Here is a 23,198-nt window from a genome sequence, read left to right as displayed (position 1 = left end):
GATTATAAAATTCTATTACTGGCTTATAAAGCTCTAAATGCACTCACCCCTCAGTACCTGAATGAGCTTCTCTCCTACTATGAATGCCTACTTAGATCACAAGGTGCTGGTTTACTACTGGTACCTAGATTTAGGCACAGTTAAATATACTTCTAAGTATTTTTGAAAAGTAAAGCATTTTAAGTTAGTATACTGTAGGCAAATTAGTGTATTTATTAACATACTGAAGCATACTTAAACACAAAGTTATCAAATTAAGTATCAGTACATCTGAGTATCAGTACATCCAAGAGTATATATTTAAAATATGTTCCATGTGTAGTAGAATATGTGTCTTAGAAATACAAAATTATTTGAAGACATAGAGGATTTTTTTTTTCAATTACTAGTACTATTACATATACAGTACATATACAGTACATATTACTATGTAAGTATAGGTAAGTTATGTTCAGTTATTCCAAAAGATTCAAGTGTACATTTATTATGTTTTAACCAACATAAATACATGCTTTATTTGTTGAATACATTTAAGTTTATTTAGTGATTTAGTGGTTTGTAGTGCTGGAGCTTATCCCAGCGGTCACTGGGCGGAAGGCCGCATACACCTTGGACAGGTCACCCATCCATCTCAGGGCAGACACGCAGATATATGCATTCATACACACACACACACACACACACACACACACACACACACACACACACACACACAGGGGCAATTTAGTGTGTCCAGATGGCCTGACTGCATGTCTTTGGACTAGGGGAGGAAACCAACACAGATATGGGGAGGTTTCAAAATTCTGAATTTAAAATTCAAGATTTAAATGAATTGGGGAGGTGTTCTGTGTGTCACACATCTGTCAAGCTCCAAGACGAACCTAGACTACATCTTCCAGAATCCTCTGGGAGATCACATGACTCTAGTGCTCTAGATCTCCTGAATACTGATTCTCTTCACCTGTGCCTCATGTCATATGACCTTCTAGGTTTAGTTTAAAAGCCCAGGCTTTATCCATAGCTAATTGTGAGGTATTGTAACATTTGTGATCTACTGGGGCCAGTTGTTCAAAAAATGTAATCCGGATCAAAATTATCCAGATTTGGTAATCCCATTTTTTGCTATCCAGGATCAGGTGATCTGTCTTACTTTTAAGCCGGTTTTTCAAAGCAACATTGGATTGGATCACCCTGATCCAGATACACAGTTTTCAGGATTACCTAATCTGGATTACCAGCTATGTAAAGAACAGGTAGAAGAACCAACATGGGGTCACTTTAAGTGTTTTGAGACAAAATACAAAACATAAACATCCACTTCCATTTATAATTTCTTTTATGACCCCTCATCTGAGCCACAACAAATAAAAAAAAAACATATACATTAACAAATACATTGTGGATATATTGAAAGCATCTTAAATAAAAAATGTCCAATAGTTAACAAGACATTCAGGGTTCTTCATATGAGAAAGAGAGACCTGCATTTTCAAGCCCTGCTTTTAGGAGGCGGATTTGAAGTTCCACCCTGGTTTTTTTGCTGCAGTTTGGTCATCTTTATTTGTTCCTCTGCCAGGAGAATCTGTGCTTCTGCTCTTTGAGTTTCTCATTTAAGAAGAGTTTCATAGTCATCACCATTAGTATTTCGCAAAGGACACTTCAAGCCTCTTTTCTGAGCTTCTGTGACTGCTGGCTCTACCAGTGAGGATTCAGGTTGCTCAATAATAGGGCTGAGATCCAGAATAAATGTTTCCTCTGTATTAGGTGGAACTGGATCATTTTTCTCCTCAATTGTAGGCTCACGATCCCCTACAATACCTTGAATACCATGCAGAGATTTAGAATTCTCACCTCCAATAATGTCCAGAACCACATCTGTGTAGTCACCTTTCTTAAATGGTTTGTTGCCTGTTTGGGTGTTTTTTTGTTCAGCAAGGTCCTTTGTGGCTCTGGCCCTCAGATTTTTCCATCTAAATTTCACCTGCTCCAAGGTCCTCTTCTTGCCAGACCCCATTGGATTAACATTCTGGGTGATTTCAACCCAAACATCTTTATTCCTTTTGTTTGTCACCATTCCCACAACAGAACTTCCTACAATTGAGGCATAAATGGCACTTTACACCTTCCAGCAGTGCATGGGTTTCTGCAACCATGAAATTATGTCCTTTTGAGTCCATGGTTCCACCTCATCTGTGGTGGTGAACATAGTATTTGTAGGACTTGGGCATGATTGACTTTGAATGAATTGAACACAAGCATGTCAGCTAATGAGTGGGTGGGTATTTGACAGCCATCTTGTATTAAGACTGACATGGCAGGTGTTGTGCATCGCTACCACCATTTTGGTGGAAGAGGATACCATCAAAGGGTGTATCTTGAGCGTGCAAAACCACTGGAGCAATACACCACTGAAGAACTGTATGCTTGCTTTTGCTTTGGGAATGCTGATATTAAGTACATTGCAGACTTCAACGGAGAACCCGAAGGAGTCACAGTCTGTCTGTGGAAGAACAGGTCCTCATTGCTCTGCGCTTCTATGCATCTGGGACTTTCTACCAAGTTGTTGGTGACAATGTAGGAGTGGACAAATCAACTGTGAGTAATGTAGTGAAAGCTGTGTCAATTGCATTGGCCAGCCTGGTCAATCAGTTTGTTTCACTTCCAAAGGATGACCAGATTGCCCAGACCAAGCACAAGTTTTTTTCTTTTGGGGAACATGCCCAATACTATTGGAGTTAATGACTGCACTCATGTGCATATCCAAGCACCTCATGAGAGGGATTGGGAGTACATCAACCAAAAGGGGAGGTGCAGCATCAACATCCAACTTGTAGGCGACGCTGACCTCATCATCACAAACTGTGTTGTGAAGTGGCCTGGGTCTGTTCATGATGCACATATTCTGAGGGAGAGTGCTTTATACAGAGAGCTCCAAACCAACCGAGCGGACGGCATAATATTAGGAGACAGTGCCTATCCACTCCTACCATGGCTGATGACTCCTTTTCTTGCAGCAACAATGCCTGCGCAGGCACGCTTCAATACTGCTCATTGCAAAACAAGATGTGCAATTGAGCGTTTAAATGTTCTGAATAGACGCTTTGTTGACGCTGAGTTCTGAAGAGACGCTTTGCATGCCTTAATTATTTGCGAGTCGAGTCCTGCACAACATTGCTACCAGATGCAATGTCCCTCTCTGTGATGTTTATGATGCACCTGAGCCTGTTGAAGAACCAGACCAGGCTTAATTGGTAGCCTATGTCTACTTTATCACTGTAACGGTTAAACAGGTCAAGTGCAAAATAAAAATAAGAGTATATACACTAAATGATACAAATGTTGTTTTTTTTTTACTTTAAAACTTTTAAAAGTTTTACTACATTTTCTTCCTGAAATCCACCTTGAAATCCTACCCCTTGTTGGGATCAGGGTAATCCAGTTTTTTTGGATCAAAGTTATCCAAATCCTACAGAAAAGTTTTGAACAACAGAAACTGAAGGTTTGATCCATTTCCAAACTAGGATTGGATTACATGATCTGATCCGATTTCAGAATGATTCTTTCCCTTTTGAACCATTCGATTTGATCCAATCCGTTAACCAAAATCCGATCAGATTACCTTTGAACATCTGGCCCTTGAGCATTCTATTTTCCCGTATACTGTTTATGACCATTGCTTTACGTTTTTTTTTTTTTTACTCTGCCTTTTGCCTTTCCCCTTTGGACTGTTTTCTGCTCCTTTTGGAATTGACCCCTGCTTGTTTTGTGACTACGAACTTGGATTCTGATTCTAACAGTAAAGCCTCAATTGTGTTTTCTAACCGCAAATGTCCGAACCTCGTAAAGCTGCTCAGTAGCTTTACTATTAGTGTCTTAAAATTCCTATTATAACCTAAATCCTAGAACTTTATTATAAAAATAGATATAAATTGTGAAATAGTATCAGAATTTTAAGTTAGTAAATAGAGAAGAACATAAAAGCTCTCACAATAAGTACCATAGTATTGATCCACTAGTTAAGCAGCTAACTTAGTATAATATCATAGTTCAAGTCTCTAAGTGAGGTTAAACCTGCCTTTCAGATGAAAATATAAGACATAAAAAGCATAAACACAGGCTTGTAGTTAACCGTAGTACTTTTTCAAATTAATTGAACATTAAACTTAAGTTTTAACATAAGATGTTTTCTAATTTTTCTTTTGCCTACAACAAAAATAAACATAAAAACTTAATTCACCATATTAACAATTTCATTACATTGTTTATACATTGTAGATTCAAATAATCTGAATCATAAACTTAGATGATGCTCTTAGATGATTCATTATATAATGATCTGTTTATAGTCATTTCTTGTCAGAGTTTAGTATCAGTTTCAGCATTTGATAAAGATTTGATTACTGCTCTGCAAATGAAAAGAATTCTGGATATTAATTTTATTACATTGCTCTTAATGCTTTATAGCTTTCTCACTCATTTAACAATCCTCCATGATATTAAACACATCTATCCATCCATCCATCCATCCATCCATTTTCTAAGCCGCTTCTCCGTCAGGGTCGCGGGGGGGTGCTGGAGCCTATCCCAGCAGTCATCGGGTGGAAGGCAGGATACACACTGGACAGGTCGCCAGTCCATCGCAGGGCTGGAGCTGAATTGCTTTGTATTATTGAAAATACTGACTAAACCTTTGAACAATAATGTATTTAAGAAAAAGATTTGCTCAGCATCAGGGTTTAGCATTTGAACTACTTCTTCTACAGTTTTCTACCTCTCCTAAAGAGAAAGGCTTTAAGAGGTTTGAGCATCTGAAGTGAAATTAATAGTTTCTCCAGTGAGCTGAGAGCAGTGCCAGAATCTCATAAATCCTAAAAGCTTTCTATTGTAAAGATGGGTAGAAATGGAGAAATAACTAGATATGCATATAACTTAGACTAGTTATCATCCAACTTTTTTTTTAAACAAGAGTCTTCAACTTCAAGATTAATGCTGCTTTGGAAGTTAAAAATCATGCAAAGCTGCACACTGTACAAGAGCAAAGAATTTTAGAGAGAGGCAGAGAGCGTTAGATCACAAAATTCAACACTGCAGCTCATAATGAGCAGCTTATTTCCACCATTCAGCCATTCTGGAAGAAAAAGAAACTCCTATTGCAAATGTAGTTTATCACTCACTGCACTGTTCCTTTTTTTGATTGCTGTAATACTGACAAGTAACAAACACAAATACACAAACTACAGGTTCAGTCTCTTTCCTTTAACTTTTCTCTCACTTCTTACATTCATCCAAAGGAAATAAAAACATATGCATCTTCCTTAAAAATATAACAAACATGCTGAAATACTACAACCCCAATTCTAAGGAAGTTGGGACGTTGTGTAAAACATAAACAAAAACAGAATATGATGATTTGCAAATCCTTTTCAACCTATATTCAATTGAATACACTACAAAGACAAGATATTTAATGTTCAAACAGATAAACTTTGTTTTTAGCAAATATTAACTCATTTTGAATTTGATGTCTGCAAAAATGTTCCAAAGAAGTTGGAACAGGGGCAACAAAAGACTGGGGAAAAAATGCTCAAAAAACACCTGTTTGGAACATTCCATGGGTGAACAGGTTAATTGGAAACAGGTGAGTGTCATGATTGGGTATAAAGGGAGCATCCCTGAAAGGCTCAGTCATTCACAAGCAAGGATGGGGCGAGGTTCACCACTTTGTGAAAAACTGCGTGAGCAAATAGTCCAACAGTTTAAGAACAATGTTTCTCAACATGCAATTGCAAGGAACTTAGGGATTCCATCATCTACAGTCCATAATATCATCAAAAGATTCAGAGAATCTGGAGAAATCGCTGCAAGTAAGCTGCAAGGCAGAAAACCAACATTGAATGCCCGTGACCTTTGATCCCTCAGGCGGCACTGCATTAAAAACCAACATCATTCTGTAATGGATATTACCACATGGGCTCAGGAACACTTCAGAAAACCATTGTCAGTGAACACAGTTCGTCGCTCCATCTACAAGTGCAAGTTAAAACTGCCGTGCAAAGCGAAAGCCATAGATCAACAACACCCAGAAACGCTGCCGGCTTCTCTGGGCCCAAGCTCATCTGAGATGGACTGATGCAAAGTGGAAAAGTGTCCTGTTGTCTGACGAGTCCACATTTCAAATTGTTTTTGGAAATTATGGACGTCGTGTCCTCCGGGCACCATCTCTGATGGTGTGGGGGTGTGTTAGTGCCCATGGCATGGGTAACTTGCACATCTGTGAAGGCACCATTAATGCTGAAAGGTACATAAAGGTTTAGGAGCAACATATGCTGCCATCCAAGCAACGTCTTTTTCAGGGACGTCCCTGCTTATTTCAGCAAGACAATGCCAAGCCACATTCTTCACGTGTTACAACAGAGTCAACATTTTATTTATGTTTTACACAACATCCCAACTGCATTGGAATTGGTGTTGTAAGACATTCACTATATACAACCAACAAACCCCCTTACTGTATAACTGCATAACTCCTCTGAACCACAATGCTTATTTTTACAACTGTACAAACGTTCACCCCACATTTTCCTGTACAAAAGTTCACTTCTTCAGACTCTCCACATAGGTACTTATTCGCATTTTATTTATTCACACATTAATCTCTTTAGCTCCTTTCATGCTAGCTCTTCTATATCTATCTCTTATTATATATTCTATTTTCATCATCTGGTCTATTTAGTATCTTACCTGTGTGCACTCACCAAGACAAATTCCTTGTATGTGTAAAATACTTAGTGAACTAAATGGTGAGAGAAAGAGAGAGAGAGAGAGAGAGAGAGAGAGAGATAAAGATACATAGATAGATAGATAACACAGACTTAATCTACATATAGAATTGCATGTACATGTTAAATCAATATAAACAAAGTTAGCATCCATTGTGCAGATCATATCGGTGTCAGGAAGAATTGCCTTCAGTGAGGATCATGGACTTGAACATCCTTATTGGTCACCTTTCACACAGTTCTACAATGATGAACATACACTGTTCCAACTTCTGTACCATAGGCCGCTGCTATGTCTGACAGGTTAGCCTGAAGATGGGCATAAATAAGTCCTTCTGTCACAGCACACTTCTCAAGGAACAATCATTCTCCAAGCACCACAAAGAACATCAACATATGTCCTTCATGTCTTTGAAAAGAGTAATGGAAATTTCATGGATGAGTTGTAGTCTGGCCTGTATGCAACTTTATGCCACATAGAACAGGCATGCATGCATACACCATACCGAGGAGAGGTCATCAGTACATCTCTCAGCTTGTCTTCATACTACTGTGTCTGTTTTACAAAGCTGTTCAGTTTTGCCCAGCACAAGCAAAACTCCACTGTTGCAGTAATATCTCCTTTGCAGAAGTCCTCAATAAGAATACTCTGAGCATACAGCATACAGAAAACATCTAAAGATTAAAAAGGAAGACAAAGTGGCACTTTCATTGCCAACATTAACTAGTTAATGTGTAGGACTCAAAGGAGCAACAAAATATAAATTTTTCAACAAGAGGAGGGGCATGTTCAGGTTTTGAGCTTCATTTTGAAATAAAGAGCCTGTGGAGGGTGCTATAATATTTCATTTTATGCTTATATTTTAGAAATAGGGTTAAACAGCATGTGGTTTTCCCCTACAAACACTCCACTCCCTGGAGACTTTTACTCCTGGAATGTGTTAAGGTTACACTCATTACTGCCCTGTTCCACCATGCTCTTGGTACACTTGTGTTTTGTCATAGTTTTTGAATGCCTGAAACTCTTCCCACACTCTGAGCAGTAATATGGCTTCTCTCCTGTGTGAATGCGCTGGTGTTCTTGAAAACTACTTTGTCGATTAAAACTCTTCCCACACTCTGAGCAGTAATACGGCTTCTCTCCTGTGTGAATGCGCTGGTGTTCCTGGAGATGACCCTGTTGATTAAAACTCTTCCCACACTCTGAGCAGCGATACGGCTTCTCTCCTGTGTGAATGCGCTGGTGTTGTTTGAGATGACTCTGATGACTAAAACTCTTCCCACACTCTGAGCAGTGATACGGCTTCTCTCCTGTGTGAATGCGCTGGTGTTTTTGGAGATGACTCTGACGATTAAAACTCTTCCCACACTCGAAGCACTGATACGGCTTCTCGCCTGCGTGAATGCGCTGGTGTTCTTGGAGATTACTCTGACGATTAAAACTCTTTCCACACTCTAAGCAGTAATACGGCTTCTCTCCTGTGTGAATGCGGTAGTGTTGTTGGTAATTACTCTGTACAGTAAAACTCTTCCCACACACTGAGCAGTGATAAGGCCTCTCTCCAGTGTGAAAGCGCTGGTGTATTTTGAGATGAGACTGTTGAGTAAAACTCTTTCCACACTCTAAGCAATAGTGAGTTCTCTCCTTGCTGCGTTTCTGTGCTTGTCTGTGTGATGCATTCATGTGAAGGGTACGGGATGGCGTTTGTTGAAAACTGAAAGATTCTCCAGATGCCATATTTATATATATATCACCTGCTTCAGCAGCTTAACATTCCTCTAGGTGGAATGTCCTGATGTGTTTATGGAAGCACATTTAAGATGGGTAAGAAGGTGCAGGAGAAGACTTCAAACAGGACATCTTTCATTTCTGGAGAAAGAAAAAAGAAATATAAGCTGAGTGTGCAATGCAACAAAAGTATTCTTATTCAAATCATGAATGCTTCAGTTGTCAATTGGCAGAAAGTGTAAAGAAAGAATAAACTTCCATTTGATGTGGAAAAGCCAATCACCCAACTACTTAAAACTTTAAACAGACATAGAGACCACTGAAGTTGTGTTGTCATTCTTTAGTCAGAGTCATACCTACATTGGAAATCCCGGTGCTAAGCTAAATTTCTCTAATGCAAAAATGGCCTGAACTATTGAAAACCATCACCATTATGCCCTGTTTGTGCCATTGTGCTGATTAAGCTATTTCACTCATTAGCTTGTAATCCAAGTCATGTATATCTTTAAATCTATTAAGGTGTTTACACTTCACACCCAAAGACTCACATAAACAGCTATCTGAGGATATTAAAACAAAAATAAATGACCTTTAGAGCGCAAGACATGATTAGAGATGGAGGCGAAGGGTGAACTGAGTAGTAATAGCTGAAACGTACTGTCTTACAGTGAACTCACCTCTTTCCATACATCCTAACAAGCTTTAGCAGCGTTAAATAACATCTGATCCTCACAACAACAGCACTGTTACAACGCTCAAAAAGTCATATTTTAGTATTAGTGCATTCCCAAGCAACTAGAAATAAGTGGGTTCATGCAACTTACAGCCACGATTTAAACAAAAGTAAACGGAGGAAACTGTGGGGCATTGGAAAGTGTGAGAGCGTTATCTTTCTAGACTAACTGTTTTTAGCAGCTGGCTAACTTGAAGCAGCTCCGTCACTCGCACAACACAGCGAACTGATGATACTGTAGATCAAACAAGACACAAAAGTAGCACTGTCATCACCAGACAGCTAAAAATAATCTTTCTTAAATTATGACTATTACAAAAACTGCAGCCGTGTTTTTCCAGCTGATAAAAATCAGCCTTCAAACTTGAAATAATAATTTGACATTTATCGCAATATGTATCAATATCAAACAATATGAATTTTGTTCATTATGATAACATTTTGGCCTATTGCCCAACTCTATTCAAGTTAAAGCTGTATCGTACAAAGAAGAAGCTAAACCAGCTTTGTCTTCTCTGGGACAAAGCTTGTTTAAAAGGGACTGAGGCAAAGTGAAAAACTGTTCTGTGGTCAGATGAATCAAAATTTGAAATTCTTTTTGGAGCCCATGGTTGTTGTGTCCTGCAGACTCAAGAGGAGATGGACCACCCAGCCTGTTACTTTTCTGAAATACTGTACATATCTGGAAAGGCACCGATCAATGCTGAACATATGCTCCCATCCAGACAACATCTCTTTCAGGGAAGGCCTTGCATACTTCAATGCTAAACCATATACTGCATCCACCACAACAGCATGTCTTTGCGGAAGAAGAGTCCAGGTGCTGAACTGGCCTGCCTGCATTCCAGACCTTTCACTAATAGAAAACATTTGTTGGATCATGAAACAAAAATCTGGCAAAGACAATTTTTGGACTGTTGAGCAGCTAGAATCCTACATCAGAAGAATGGGTCAACATTCCTCTCCCAAAACTGGTCTCTCCACTTTCTAGACAAAGAAGAGGGCATGCGACACAATGATAGAAATAGCCTTGTTCCAATGTTTTTGAGTTGTGTTACCGCCATGAAGTTCTAAATGAGTTACTATTTTTAATGAAATTATAAAATGTCTCACGCCTTTTTTGACTGAACAGGTTGCATGTTTTGCACGTTTGGATTTCAGGAACAGGCCAGGTGATGATTTCTACTCCACCAGATGGAGCGGTCCTATCACCATTAATACCAGGATTGCCTTCTCATTTTCACACCCACACCAGAGCAGGGCTGGGAATGCCAGCGTGGCCATGGAAAGAGAAGGATTCCTCCCCTGCTGGATTTCACCTCCAGTAACCAGTTTGAAGTCCTCAGCTCACCGCCTGCTTCAGTGCCTTGGAGAGAGAATCAGGAGAGTGTTGTTATAATTGGAGACTCAGCAGTGAGACATCTTAAGGTAGCTTGCTTGGAATTCTGCTGTTTGTTGTTTTCCAGGCACCCGGGTCTTGGACATTTCCAAGCGTTTTCACGTGACTCTGAGCAAACACGGGGACGTCTGCACTATGGTAATTCAGGCAGGGGTGAATGACATCTCATTCTGTCAGAGCCAGGTCCTTAAAGGAGTAATTCAGATTACTTCTAGACACCATTAAGAAGAGAACCAAGGCCAGGATTGTCATCTCAGGACCACTACCCACCGACCAGAGAAGAAGCAAGGTGTTCAGCAGGCTCTACATGCTGCACTACGGGCTCCAAGGCTGGTGTAAGAACAATGGCATTGGCTACATCAGAAACTGGAGTGTTTTCTGGGAGCAACTGGCATTTTACCACAGGGACAGACTATACTCAAGCCACCATGGGTCTGTTATCTTGTCCAAGAATTCTGAGAAAGTACTACACCAGGCCTGACTGGACTGGACACCAGACAACTGATGGGTAAGTAGTATCAACAGCAGACAGGTAAGTTCCTTTAATGATATAAACAATGTCTCCTTAATTGTTACCATTCCCCCCTCTATCTGCTGCCTTAACACTAAAGCTCATTAGTCATCAAACCCCATGTAATTAAAAAAAAAAAAAAATCAACGAAAAACACGCATGGTCAAAACCCCATTAATTAAACCCCATTCATTTTTGCGTAACTGCAAAAGTACTACTATTGGTGAATTCATGTCTTTTGAGTATATTGCAATCAACCTTTTAATGATATGTCTGTGTTAATTATTGTAATATACATACCTCCAAAGCAAAATAGTAAATTGTTGTCAGAAATTGCTGAATTATTATCAGTTGCATCCAAGAACTACGATAAGATTGTTCTCTATGAGGACTTTAACTCATATAGCGATAGTCCTTCAGATAGTAATATATTTTCTCATTTACAAATGTAAGTTATTCTTGTCTCCTGTCTTTATTGTTCTGGTTGACTGCTTATTTGTAACACATTTAACATGTTTCTTTTTGTAGATTTTATTAAAGTGCTTAAATTCAGGCAGTTTGCTTGTGACAGGATGCGTCAAAACCATCATAAGTAAGCTTAGCCATCTGGATAAACACACTTCAATACAACAGATAATCCCATTTAAAATACTGGTTTGTTGTTCAGTGGCACTTTTGGTCTGTAATCAGTTTGTCTATTTGGCTTTGTCATCAGGGACTACAGAGATTAATATAATAGAAGCTGATGGGAATGAGGAAGAGGAGCTGAAGAAAAGGGCTGAAGACGAGCTGAGGAAGGGGGCTGAAAACAACAAGCTGAGGAAGGGGGTTGAGGAAGAAACTCTTTTACAGGGAAGAGATAAAAAACTGGCAGGATGGCTGGAGACAGCTCAGTTTTCCAGCATGGTGGGGAAAAACACAATGGGAGCATAGACTATGGATGGATGGATGGATGGAGGAAATTTAGCAGCTAGTAGCAGACACACAACGCAGTACAGTAAGATTCACATTGCCCCAGAACAATGAAAGTAGTATAATTAACAAGATCATATAAAAGTTGAAATTAAACATTTTTCTTTAAAAAAACAAACAAACAAAAAAACAACAACAACAACAACAAAAGCTTATTTTTCCCTGCCTGTTTTTGGCTTGTATTGCTACGCATCAATGCATGTGAATGTTGACAGCTAAATTTTACAGTAGGTTGACATAAATCAAGACAGGTGGTTTTGAAGGCAGTAACAAATAAGCCAGCACTATTTCCTTTTTTACTTGTACGGAAAAATGTATCAAAACACCATCGTATCATACTTTTTCAATTGTGGAGAATACCTAGTTTGAATGATAATGGTCAGCACAAAACCACAATCAGGAGATTATGTAATAATTGCAAGAGATCAAGACTGGACGAGAATAGGCTATATGCACGGAGAGCACTGACTTAATTCTGGGAAAATCTCAGCCAACTACAACACTTTCGGTATTCGTACTGTTGATGTAAATTTGTTAAGTGGCGATAATGTCTCAGGAAAATAAGTTTTAACAAACCGACCACGCTACAGCTGAACATTGTTGTGTGCCTTTGTGTCAACCCTCCAGTAAGTGCTTTGGTTTTATACATTTCCCTCCGTTGCAGAAACCAGGAGAAAATGAATTGTCCCTATTCGGAGGGAGAACTTTACCATTAGCTACCATACCTGCGTTTGTAGTCCGGAATTTAATAAAGAGGATGTTCTTGAGTCTGTGGAAAATACTAAAATTTGTAGGGCAGGAGTCCTGAAGAACCAGGGTTGGGAGCCTGTGTTGTATTGCATTTATATTTAGTCAACTGTAATCCAAAATGACCTCCTCTCTGGGGCTTTTTGAACATGGAAGAGGTGTTAGCCTCCCACTATATCCAACCCCAAAAAAGCCTATCAGAGGATATATGTCTTGAAGACAAAATGTAAATCTTGTAAATAGCAATTATCTGAATGTGCTTACATGAAATGTTTTATATTGTTCATTATTGAAAACTGATTTATTATAATAAATTAAATTTAACTATTACTCGATTTTTTTGCCCACCCACCTGTCGGTCCTGCTCCCCTACATTCAAGACAACAGAAACACTCCAATGCTAGTCATGTATCTTTATTACACTGTTAATCATTTCCTATATTTAAAAAATGTTACATACATATAAAAATGACATTTGTACAACAATAATAAATAATTATAATAATAGTAAAACATGTTTAAATTGTATATGGATACCGCTTTGAAATTATGAAAACTCAGGGCATGTTTACAATTACGAAATGGAACACCTAACAGCAACATTTCATTGATGTAACAGTTGTAATTTACTGAGCTCTAATAAATGAATGAAATGATAAAATATTTCAATTACTACTATTTCCGATAAACAGTAAATGGAATTTGTCACGTACAATTAATTAAGCTTACTTTCAAGTAGATTCTATCTCAATCTATTTAAAGGATGTAAATAATAAAAATATAGAGATAAAAAAAAGGAAAGGTCATTTTTGAGGGGAGGAGAGGTGGGCTTCTGGTCAGAACAATGTGCAGTCTAGTACAAAAGTGTTGGCACATGTTTGCACAAAGCTGTACCTGCCACACAGGTACACTGGAAGCACAATCTGAAAAAACACAAAACTGTTACAGTACATACTGCAAGTGCTGCTAGTCCAGTTAAACAATAAAATGTTATTTCTAAACTATAAATGACTGAACTTTTGTTATAAAGGAGTATTAGTAGTATTAGATTCACAGCATTGATACGATTCACAGAAACTTGATTTGACGAATAGGAATCTCTCTCACTGAAGCTGCAAGACAACTTTCCTTAGCTCGGTTAGTTCAAACAGCTTTCATTATAAAGGAGAACACATGAGTACAGTGAGGTCTGGGGGAAAGAAAAAAAAAAAAAAAAAACACACACAAATACAAAACAAATAACAGTTCATATGCACTCAATGTATAAAGGGTAAAATTGTTGCCAAATCTTTATTTGTCTTTATTTATCTTTGAATCCTTGTTTGAAACTGAGATCGACAATAACGTTAGGAAAATTTTAGCAGTGATTGACACACAGGCACAGAACAATAGCAGTGTCGCTACGCTAGCATTTGCTAGTACACAAACATTGCATGGGTTATGATTACACGGCCAAATCTTACCTTCATAAATGTGGATGTAGCTTCAAATAGTTTGAAATCCTTCTACTTCTTGCTGGTGTTTGGCACAATGCGACCAATGTTGTTGACCAGAAGTAAGTTGTCCCGGTAAGTCTTGAAGCAACCAAGTGAAAAACGCCTTAGTCAATGTGCTGGATACGAGCACTGGAAGTGAAACAGCTGGCTGACTCGGAATGCGGAAAAAGAGTGGGCATAGAGTCTATTCTCTGACCATAAAGGGACACACTCTTATACATATCTACATAAAAAATTTACTACCTTAAGATGAATTATGCTAGTCTAACTGATTCTGTTTTTCAAGTAGTTATTTTCCATGCCAGCGCATCCCCCACCCCCTTGCTACTGCTGCAACAGCCCTGTTGACTATTTTGAATACATTTTTTTAACTCTCTCTTACACATTAGACTCCTCATTGTTAAGTTGACTTTTTTTTTAGCTATCCAACATGTCTCTACTACAGTATTTTCAGTCCTGGTATTAAAATCTTAGTTTACAAGCTACAGCTAATTCCCATCACATTATAATGTTGTTATCTGCATGAGTTCTGCCATTTTATTTAGGCACATTTCAATCCTCTTTTAAGTTGCCCATTCCTACTTCGACCTACCACCTGGTTGTGCTTCACAGCTATATTACACAAGTGGCCAACTCACTACAGAAGGGGAGGAAGCAACAGTGAAGAGCAGATTATTCAAATGGCAAGCACTCGCCTTCAGCCTCAGTCAGCTAACTGGCTAACTTTGCAATGCAAAGTTTGAGCATAATGTACTTAATGCACATAAGTTAATTGCTTTGTCTGGCTAGTAGAGCAGAACCATGATGTATTGTCTTCATTTTCGCTCTTGTTAACCGTGTAGGCTTTAGCATGCTAAGAAGCCAGCTAGCTGAGTAATGAAGTTGTATCAGCAGTTACGTATAACAGATGGGGCCGTTTGTAATTTAAAGCCCAGAAAATCAGGTTATGTTTTGGAAATGATAAGCATTAGTTTATTGCTAGCATGAGGGATACTGTCTTTGTTGACTGAATCTCATCAGTGATACTATGCTTTGCTTTGTTTCTGAGCCCTTCCAAGTATGCATTATAATAGGTTAGGTTTGAACATGTAGAGTATATCTAATTTACATATAATTTGCATAAAGGTATAGATGCTTTGACCAAGTCTCTGTTAGATGAGGATAACACCTGCGGTTCGCTCACCCCCACCTCTGTCTTTCTCTTGATGGGAAAGATTGAACAAAACATTCCCTGATTAGTAATCAATAAACTAAAACATTGGCTGACTAGAGAGCCCTCCTAATAAGGTAATATTACGAAGCAGACTATGGACTGTATGCAGTAGACTTTCTAATGGGGAAAGAGTTTCTGGGCCCACAGAAGGGAGCTGTACCAGATGACAGTTTAAGTTATTGCAGAGGTTTGTTCTTGTATGTATATGGAGGGTTGTGTGAGATGCCCTACGGAGAGTTGCACAAGAGGACACTGTAAGGAGAGAACAATCTGGTAAGAGTCAGAACAGAGTGGGTTTTAAAAAACAAGACATCATATGCGTTTGGGTTTAAAGATTACCAAAAAAGGTGTAAGGACATGATGGGGACTAAAATGGTATAGAATTGTGTAAATGGGATGGGGAGATTACCTCATCACACCATCACCCCAGAGGGGAATAAAAAGGAATGTTTTGCGATGTTCTTTGCATTGTGGTTGACCGGGAACCATCTTGCAATTTGATGCTCAATAAAGTGAAGGCCTTTTCCTTCCTTTCACAGGAACTCAGTGGCTGAAGTATTTTTCACTCCTTTTCATCCTTATTCAGTTTTGTTGATATTCTTTGATTCTTTAATATCTTCAAAAAGATTTAGATTGCAGACACTTATTAGGGCAAGTAGTATATAAAATATTAGAGTTACTTATGAATGTCCAGACCCTGGGCGAAAAGAGCCAAGTCTTGGTTGCGACTCTCTCTCTCTCAGCCATCTGATTTTCTTTAAGCTTTTGTCTTAGTTAAGCCTTTGTGTGTGAGGTTATGTGTATTATGTGTGCAAACATGCTGACCTGCTGAAATGATTTCTCTATTCTAGAGATTCTTTTAATGTTTCTTTTTTTCATGGTTTGTTTTTCTTGCCTTCAGGAGTTCAACCCTGTTCAACATTTATATAAACGAGTTAGCAGTATTACTGGAACAGTCTGCAGCTGGATTCACCCTAAACCACATGGAAGTGAAATTCCTGCTCTACGCATATGACCTGGTGCTGCTGACAGTCAATCTGGACAAAACTAGAATTGTAATCTTCCAGAAAAAAGCCAGGTCTCAGGAAAACAGACACCTTTTCACTCTGGCCCCACATACAAGAACATACTAGAACATTCGTTACACTATGATTACCTAGGACTGAAAATCAGTGCCTCATGAAACTTTGATGTGGGAGTGAAGGCACTAAAAGAGAAAGCAAGGAGACCTCTCTACGCCATCAGGAAACAATTCCACAAAATATAGACATCCCAATTATAATCTGGTGTAAAAGTTTTGATAGTGTAATTGCGCCCATTGCGCTATATGGAATTGAGGTATGGGGTCCACTCAGTACGCACGAATATACTAGATGGGAAAAGCATCCCACAGAGCCCCTGTATGCTCTACGTTTTCCATACATATCTGGGAAAACATTATCAACCAAACTGTTGGTCTCGGAAACTGAGAAATGACAGTTTATCACTTGTAAACTGCGCTCGAACGGATTTAGGCTGCAGTGAGTAAACACGGGATTCTAGATGACACACGATGTGACGTATAACTCGACCATGGAACTTTTAGACGACTGAAAAACGCTAAACTTACAAGTCAATGTGGAAAAAATACCTGACTCGTTTCTATTAGATCTGTGTGCTTACACATAAAAAATTGGGACCCGTATTTTCCAGATCCCCCCGCTTTGTTTTTTACGGTAACGTTCTCTTTGAACAACAAGCGCCGTCTTATTTACTAGTTAACCATCTGGTACACACAGCCTTCTGAGGAGCTCTTGAATGTAGCATAACATCACTCAGCCACGTCTGAGTGAAGCTGCTTCTGTGTTGGCGAATCTATTTTAAATCCATCAAATCTTATTGTCTAAACTCTAATGTGTCTCCAGCTGCTCGTCTGAGAGTGAAGGAAGAACAGTGAGCGTTAAAGTGTCGGACAGTTTCCTACCTTCAATAGTTCAGCTCTTGTTTCTGATCCTCTGTATTCCTCAGTATATGAGCACGGAGGCGTGGTCTACTGACCACAACACCACCTTCTGCTTCTCCGCTTTAGTGCAGTTGGAGAAAGTTATACTTACAGAATTAGCGCCACCACCTGACCTGAAGCGGCTTCACGCTGGAAACCAAGCGATCACGGAAACAGGCCGTTATTGTAAATCCCACCCTTATTCAGTCAAACCCCGCCTCCGGCGCTCTGACTGGGTAATGGCAAGCAGAGGTGTAAAGAGTACTGAAAATCCCTACAAGTACAAGTACCGTTACTGTACTGATAATTTACTCAAGTACAAGTAAAAGCATTAGTAAATAAAATTACTCAAGAAAGAGTAAATAAGTAGTTAGTTGAAAAAAGTACTTAAGTACTGAGTTACTTTTTCATATTTTTCGTAAGCTAAAGTTCTGAGAGTTGATACTGATCACAGTTCACTCTGCTAGAGCACATCTACACACCTTTCTGTGAGTTGTGTAAGGAACAAGGTTTACATTAAACTGCATGCATTTCATGGTTAAATGATTACATAAGACATCCTAGTTTCTTTTTCCAATAAAGTATTTCAGAATCCCTGAAAGACTGTGCAGAGGATTTTACTGTTTAATTAAATTGATTTAATAGGAAAAAAAAATGATCAAATTATGAGTAGATTGCTTAATTTATAATGTAATTTTTGTGAGAGTCCTGCTGCCCATCAGCTCCCTAATCACTGATTTCACTAATCATGCTGATCACTTCATACAGAATCAGACATTATTACTGCATTAAACAGTTAAACAGCTACATAGCTTCTCACAGTTAAAGACAAACACCAAGGTAGAGAGAGAGAGAGACAGAGAGACGGAGAGCGAAAGAGATAGAGAGACAAAGAGAGGGAGAGAGCAAGAGATAGAGAGATAGACATAGAGAAGGGAAGAGAGAGAGAGGGAGGAAGTGTGAGAGAGAGACACAGAGAGAGAGAAAGACAGAGGGAGAGTGAGAGAGATAGAGAGACAAAGAGAGTGAGAGAGAGCAAGAAATAGAGACCTAGAGATGGGAAAAGAGAGAGAGAGGGAGGAAGAGAGACAGAGAGAAAGAGAGAGAGAGAGAGAGACAGAGAGAATGAGAGATAGGAAGAGAGAGACTACAGTGAGATTCTACAATGTGGTGTAAAGGGTAAAGTATATGACTTAATCAAGTCCATATATGTATCTGAACGACAAAAGAACAGAGTACTTCAATCAGGGGTGTGGGGTGAGACAGGGCTGCAGCTTGAGTTCAACCCTGTTCAACATTTATATAAACGGGTTAGCAGCATTACTGGAACAGTCTGCAGCTCCTGGATTCACCCTAAACCACATGGAAGTGAAATTCCTGCTCTACGCATATGACCTGGTGCTGCTGACAGTCAATCTGGACAAAACTAGAATTGTAATCTTCCAGAAAAAAGCCAGGTCTCAGGAAAACAGACACCTTTTCACTCTGGCCCCACATACAAGAACATACTAGAACATTCGTTACACTATGATTACCTAGGACTGAAAATCAGTGCCTCATGAAACTTTGATGTGGGAGTGAAGGCACTAAAAGAGAAAGCAAGGAGACCTCTCTACGCCATCAGGAAACAATTCCACAAAATATAGACATCCCAATTATAATCTGGTGCAAAAGTTTTGATAGTGTAATTGCGCCCATTGCGCTATATGGAATTGAGGTATGGGGTCCACTCAGTACGCACGAATATACTAGATGGGAAAAGCATCCCACAGAGCCCCTGTATGCAGAATTCTGCAGAAATATATTAAAAGTTCAGTTAAATGCACTTAAAACCCAAGAGCTCAGCCCTAAACCCCTCTGTCAGCTGGTTCTGAGACTAACTAACCCACTGACCCCAAACACGCAGCAGCATCAGTCCAGCACTGCTGACCAAAGTCCAATCAAAGTAAACCACATAATCAGACACAGTAAAAACACCTATCTGAAACATTGGGACAGCGAAACCAGAACTCTGTCTAAATTACAGAACTATCGGGCCCTATATAGAAAGTGTGAATCGGCAGAGTATCTCTTCACTGTCAGAGACCCACAGCAGAGAATGGGCAGATATAAAAAAAATCCTGGCTGCCCAGACAGAGAAGACAGTGTGGTTACTGTGAGAGCGATGAGGTTGAGACAGAGCCGCACTTCGTCCTTCAGTGTGAAAAATTCAAATTGGTGTGAGAAAATTTCACAACAAAATGAAAAAACATTCTCCCAGTGAAACAGAATCTGAAAAAATTACCAATCTTCCTTGGTGAGGGCAGCATAGCATCTCTCACTGCTAAACACCTGGCAACATGTCACTGCCTGAGGGACAGTAACACACTCCATACCCCAACTGACATGCCCCCCCCCCTTCACTGTATATAGGTTAAATACACTGTCTGTTATTACTTTTTATTATATGTTGTCTTATTTTATTTATTTACTTCATTTACTTTACCAAGCTTTACAACTTTTATTATATTGTCTTATTTTATTTACTTTAATATTTTTGCTATTATTTCAATATGACTATTATCTTTAATAGTTAGCTAATAAAGCAGGCATAAATTTCACAAATATCACACACAACCAAAAAAACAAAGAAGGAAAAACGGTTTGATGAAGACTGTAAAAGAATAAGAAAGAAATTGACATCTATCAAACCAAAAACAAGGGGAGCCACACAACACTCAAATTTGCTCAAACTATGCTGAAACATAGTTATAATATATAGAATATAAAAAGACTCTGACTAGACCTAATACTTTCACTTGGGTATACCAGCAACTATTCCTGAAGATGTTCAACTGAGCTGTTTTTGTGTGCTCTAGATACATGAGAAGCAAATGTGGATTTTGCAGTAAATGTTTTCACACAGGTTTACTTTGGGTACACCAGTTTCCCCACACAGTCCAAAGACATGCAGTCAGGCCAACTGGACATGGTCTATCTGTCTGTCTGCACTGTGATGGATTGGCAACCTGTCCAGGGTGTATCCTGCCTTCCACCCGATGACTGCTGGGATTGGCTCCAGCAGCCCCCACGACCCAGAAGGAGAAGCGGCTTAAAAGATGTGTGTATGTGTGTGTTTTCACACATCTTTTAAAATTAATTTTGAATCTTTTAGTTGAAACTGGGAATGCCTGCTAGATTGTTGATTTTCCTTGTGATCCCTATACAAATGAGATTTAAAAGCAGTAAATTTTCTAAATGAACGTTACCAATCTGGATGAAGGCTAGAAGTGCATTACACTCATTGTTACACAACTTGCAAATGTACATTATTGATTTCAAGTTCAAACTAAACTGAATCTTAAAACCTAACAAAATAGCTCATCATAGTGATACTGGTTACTTAAGCTGCAGAAAAAAAACTACAATCTGAGAAATTTAATAAATTCCTCCTGAAAATAATCCTTCACGAAAAAATGGTCTGTGTTATTAACAGGTAGTTATCGCCAAATGGAAGTTTTACTGGACTTCCTAATGTTTTTAAACTAATAAATCATTATTACTCTGACTAAACTAATGCTAGCTTGAAATTTGAGCATTCCTAAAAATAGCTAACTATATTTTTTCTTAGTCTCAAACACAATGTTGCACACAATGATGGCTTTCTAGGTTAAAGAAAAATGCACGTTTATTTATTTATTTATTTATTTACTTAGAATTATCTGAAAACCTTAAAACGCAAAAGCAACAGTTAAGGGTGACAATCGCTAGTAGCTAGCTAGGCTACCAACGCCGCTAGGTAGTAGCTAGCCATTTGGCTAACTCCAGGACACACAGTTATAGTTACCAACCAAGAAATAAAACTTCCCGAGCTAAAACAGGAGTGACAATTGTTTTTAACAACCATTTGTATTTAGGACTGATCAAACTCAATTTTTAATGTAACGTTGAATGCTGAATTTAGGTAGGTAGGTAGCTAACCACTAGCTAGCTAATTAAAACAGCCAGTTCTGTGGCTGCAACACTGAGTAGCATTAGCTAGCAAAACAGTGCCATTGATTTTTTTTCATTCGATCCAAACCCAAGTAATCCCAATGCTTTACCAATACCAATAGTAAGATTTTAAATTCGACAATGACAAATGTTAAATGTGAATTACCACAAGTAGGATTAAGAGACACTGCTCTAGGAATGAATATATTGGCAAAACAGAGTCCCCAGAGTCAGTCCTATGAACACCATACTTTGCAGTTTTTTGTGTTCCTCCAATATGACAGTTTTTTACTTAGTTAATGAGCTGAATCTGGTATAATAAATGAGGAAAAGCACTAAAATATGCATGACATGGGGTCTCAGTGACTGGGTTGGAGTCTCTGTTTGCCGTTAAGTTCAGATGTTCACTGTTTTTGACTAACAAGACTAACAAATGTAAAGGGGTTTGTTGACAGGTTAGACAGATATACATGTCTCAGGATTATATATAACTTGAGGATTATTTTAATGTCAGTGACAAAGCCTATCCATGTTCTGTATGCAAAATCTATTGTCATAAAATAAGCAAGCGGGTCCAGGTTCCATTCTTGGGGTTCTTATGCCATGCACATTTTTTCTCCATTTTAAATCAGGTTTTAGAAAAGGTAAAACACAATGTGTGATATGGGATCCCCAGGACTGGTATACGGAACCCCTGAATTAAACAAAGTCATTACTAATTTTGCTTACCCTCTTACAGATTGGACTTTCTGATTCATCTCCTGTTGTGCTGACACACACATGCTGTTCATGTGTCGCAGGCACTGCCCTATGCAACCATATAGTGGCTTTGCTTTTTCAAACTGCACATTTTTCTCAGCTCAGTGTGCCAGTCGTTCCCCCTGTGCACAGCTGTACTGAAACTGAACAGCGCTGGCACAAACCTCGGACAATCATAAGTTTATAATAATCACACTAGATGAATGATCTAATTTAATGCACTGCCTGAATTAAATTACAGCAACTTTTGTCTATATTATTAGGGTGTAAAGCCAGGACCAATCAACAACATGGTGATCACAAAACCTGTGCCAAATCGAACATCTCAAGGTGGAGTTAGGTAAGGTACTTAATTACTTCTAATTAGACATGCAATTGTGCAGTTTAGCTGCTCTATCACAAATGTATAGTTACAATTAACTTTAATTTAAATATTCTAATTTAATATTAAACTAAATGCTTATAGTTTGGGGTATTGTCTGTACTTGAATTTGTAGGAGTGGACTCTACAGGGGCATGGTGGGCCCTTTACCGGATCCATGCATGTTTAGAGTGACAGAGGCCTATGAAAAATTCAGCCTTGAAGACAAACCACTGGTGACCACTATGGGCATGGCACCCCACAAGCCAGCTGTGCAGTGTGCATTTGGTATGGTGCACGAAGGCAGTGTTCTGTCATATCAGCAGCCTGTTTTACCATCACGACACATCACTCTCCACCCTGATGTGCCATCAACCCCACTTCTTCCTCTAAAAGACCACCACCTTGATGCACCCACCTGTGCTTTTGTGTGCACTGAACAGGAACTCTTTCACCTGAAGTCTTTGGAGGTGTCACTTGATATGGCTCACAAAATTGAGATGTCAACTCGGGAGCAGAGTTCTTGTGCTGACTGGCATCTGCAGA

General features: G+C 38.9%; 2 protein-coding genes across 4 annotated transcripts in view; both read right to left on the bottom strand.

Moving 5' to 3' along the window:
- Window positions 1-23,198, bottom strand: part of LOC108414237 — an 89,458-nt gene that overhangs the window by 36,852 nt on the left and 29,408 nt on the right. The window contains 1 exon segment of the mRNA XM_037531650.1: window positions 20,963-21,003. Within this exon segment, the coding sequence (XP_037387547.1) occupies window positions 20,963-21,003 (41 nt within the window).
- On the bottom strand, window positions 6,406-17,635 carry LOC108412200 (gastrula zinc finger protein XlCGF49.1-like). Of its 3 annotated transcripts, none has more exons than XM_037531639.1 (3): window positions 17,543-17,620; window positions 14,334-16,195; window positions 6,406-8,649 (listed from the first exon to the last, which is right to left on the bottom strand). In XM_037531639.1, the coding sequence occupies exon 3, from the start codon at window positions 8,515-8,517 to the stop codon at window positions 7,705-7,707; it is 813 nt and encodes a 270-aa protein (XP_037387536.1). In that variant the 5' UTR covers window positions 8,518-8,649; window positions 14,334-16,195; window positions 17,543-17,620; the 3' UTR covers window positions 6,406-7,704. The 3 variants fall into 3 exon arrangements, 1 of the variants encoding a protein (XP_037387536.1); XR_005129217.1 differs by lacking the exon at window positions 6,406-8,649 and adding an exon at window positions 13,394-14,059 and having other exon boundaries at window positions 14,334-14,444; window positions 17,543-17,635; XR_005129216.1 differs by lacking the exons at window positions 6,406-8,649; window positions 17,543-17,620 and adding an exon at window positions 13,394-14,059.

This window comes from Pygocentrus nattereri, chromosome 20, assembly GCF_015220715.1.
Source record: "Pygocentrus nattereri isolate fPygNat1 chromosome 20, fPygNat1.pri, whole genome shotgun sequence".
Taxonomy (NCBI): domain Eukaryota; kingdom Metazoa; phylum Chordata; class Actinopteri; order Characiformes; family Serrasalmidae; genus Pygocentrus; species Pygocentrus nattereri.
This window is presented reverse-complemented; position numbering and strand designations above follow the sequence as displayed.

Excerpts from the sequence above, each read along its gene's own strand:
- LOC108412200 (XM_037531639.1), bottom strand. The coding sequence starts at position 8,517 with ATGGCATCTGGAGAATCTTTCAGTTTTCAACAAACGCCATCCCGTACC.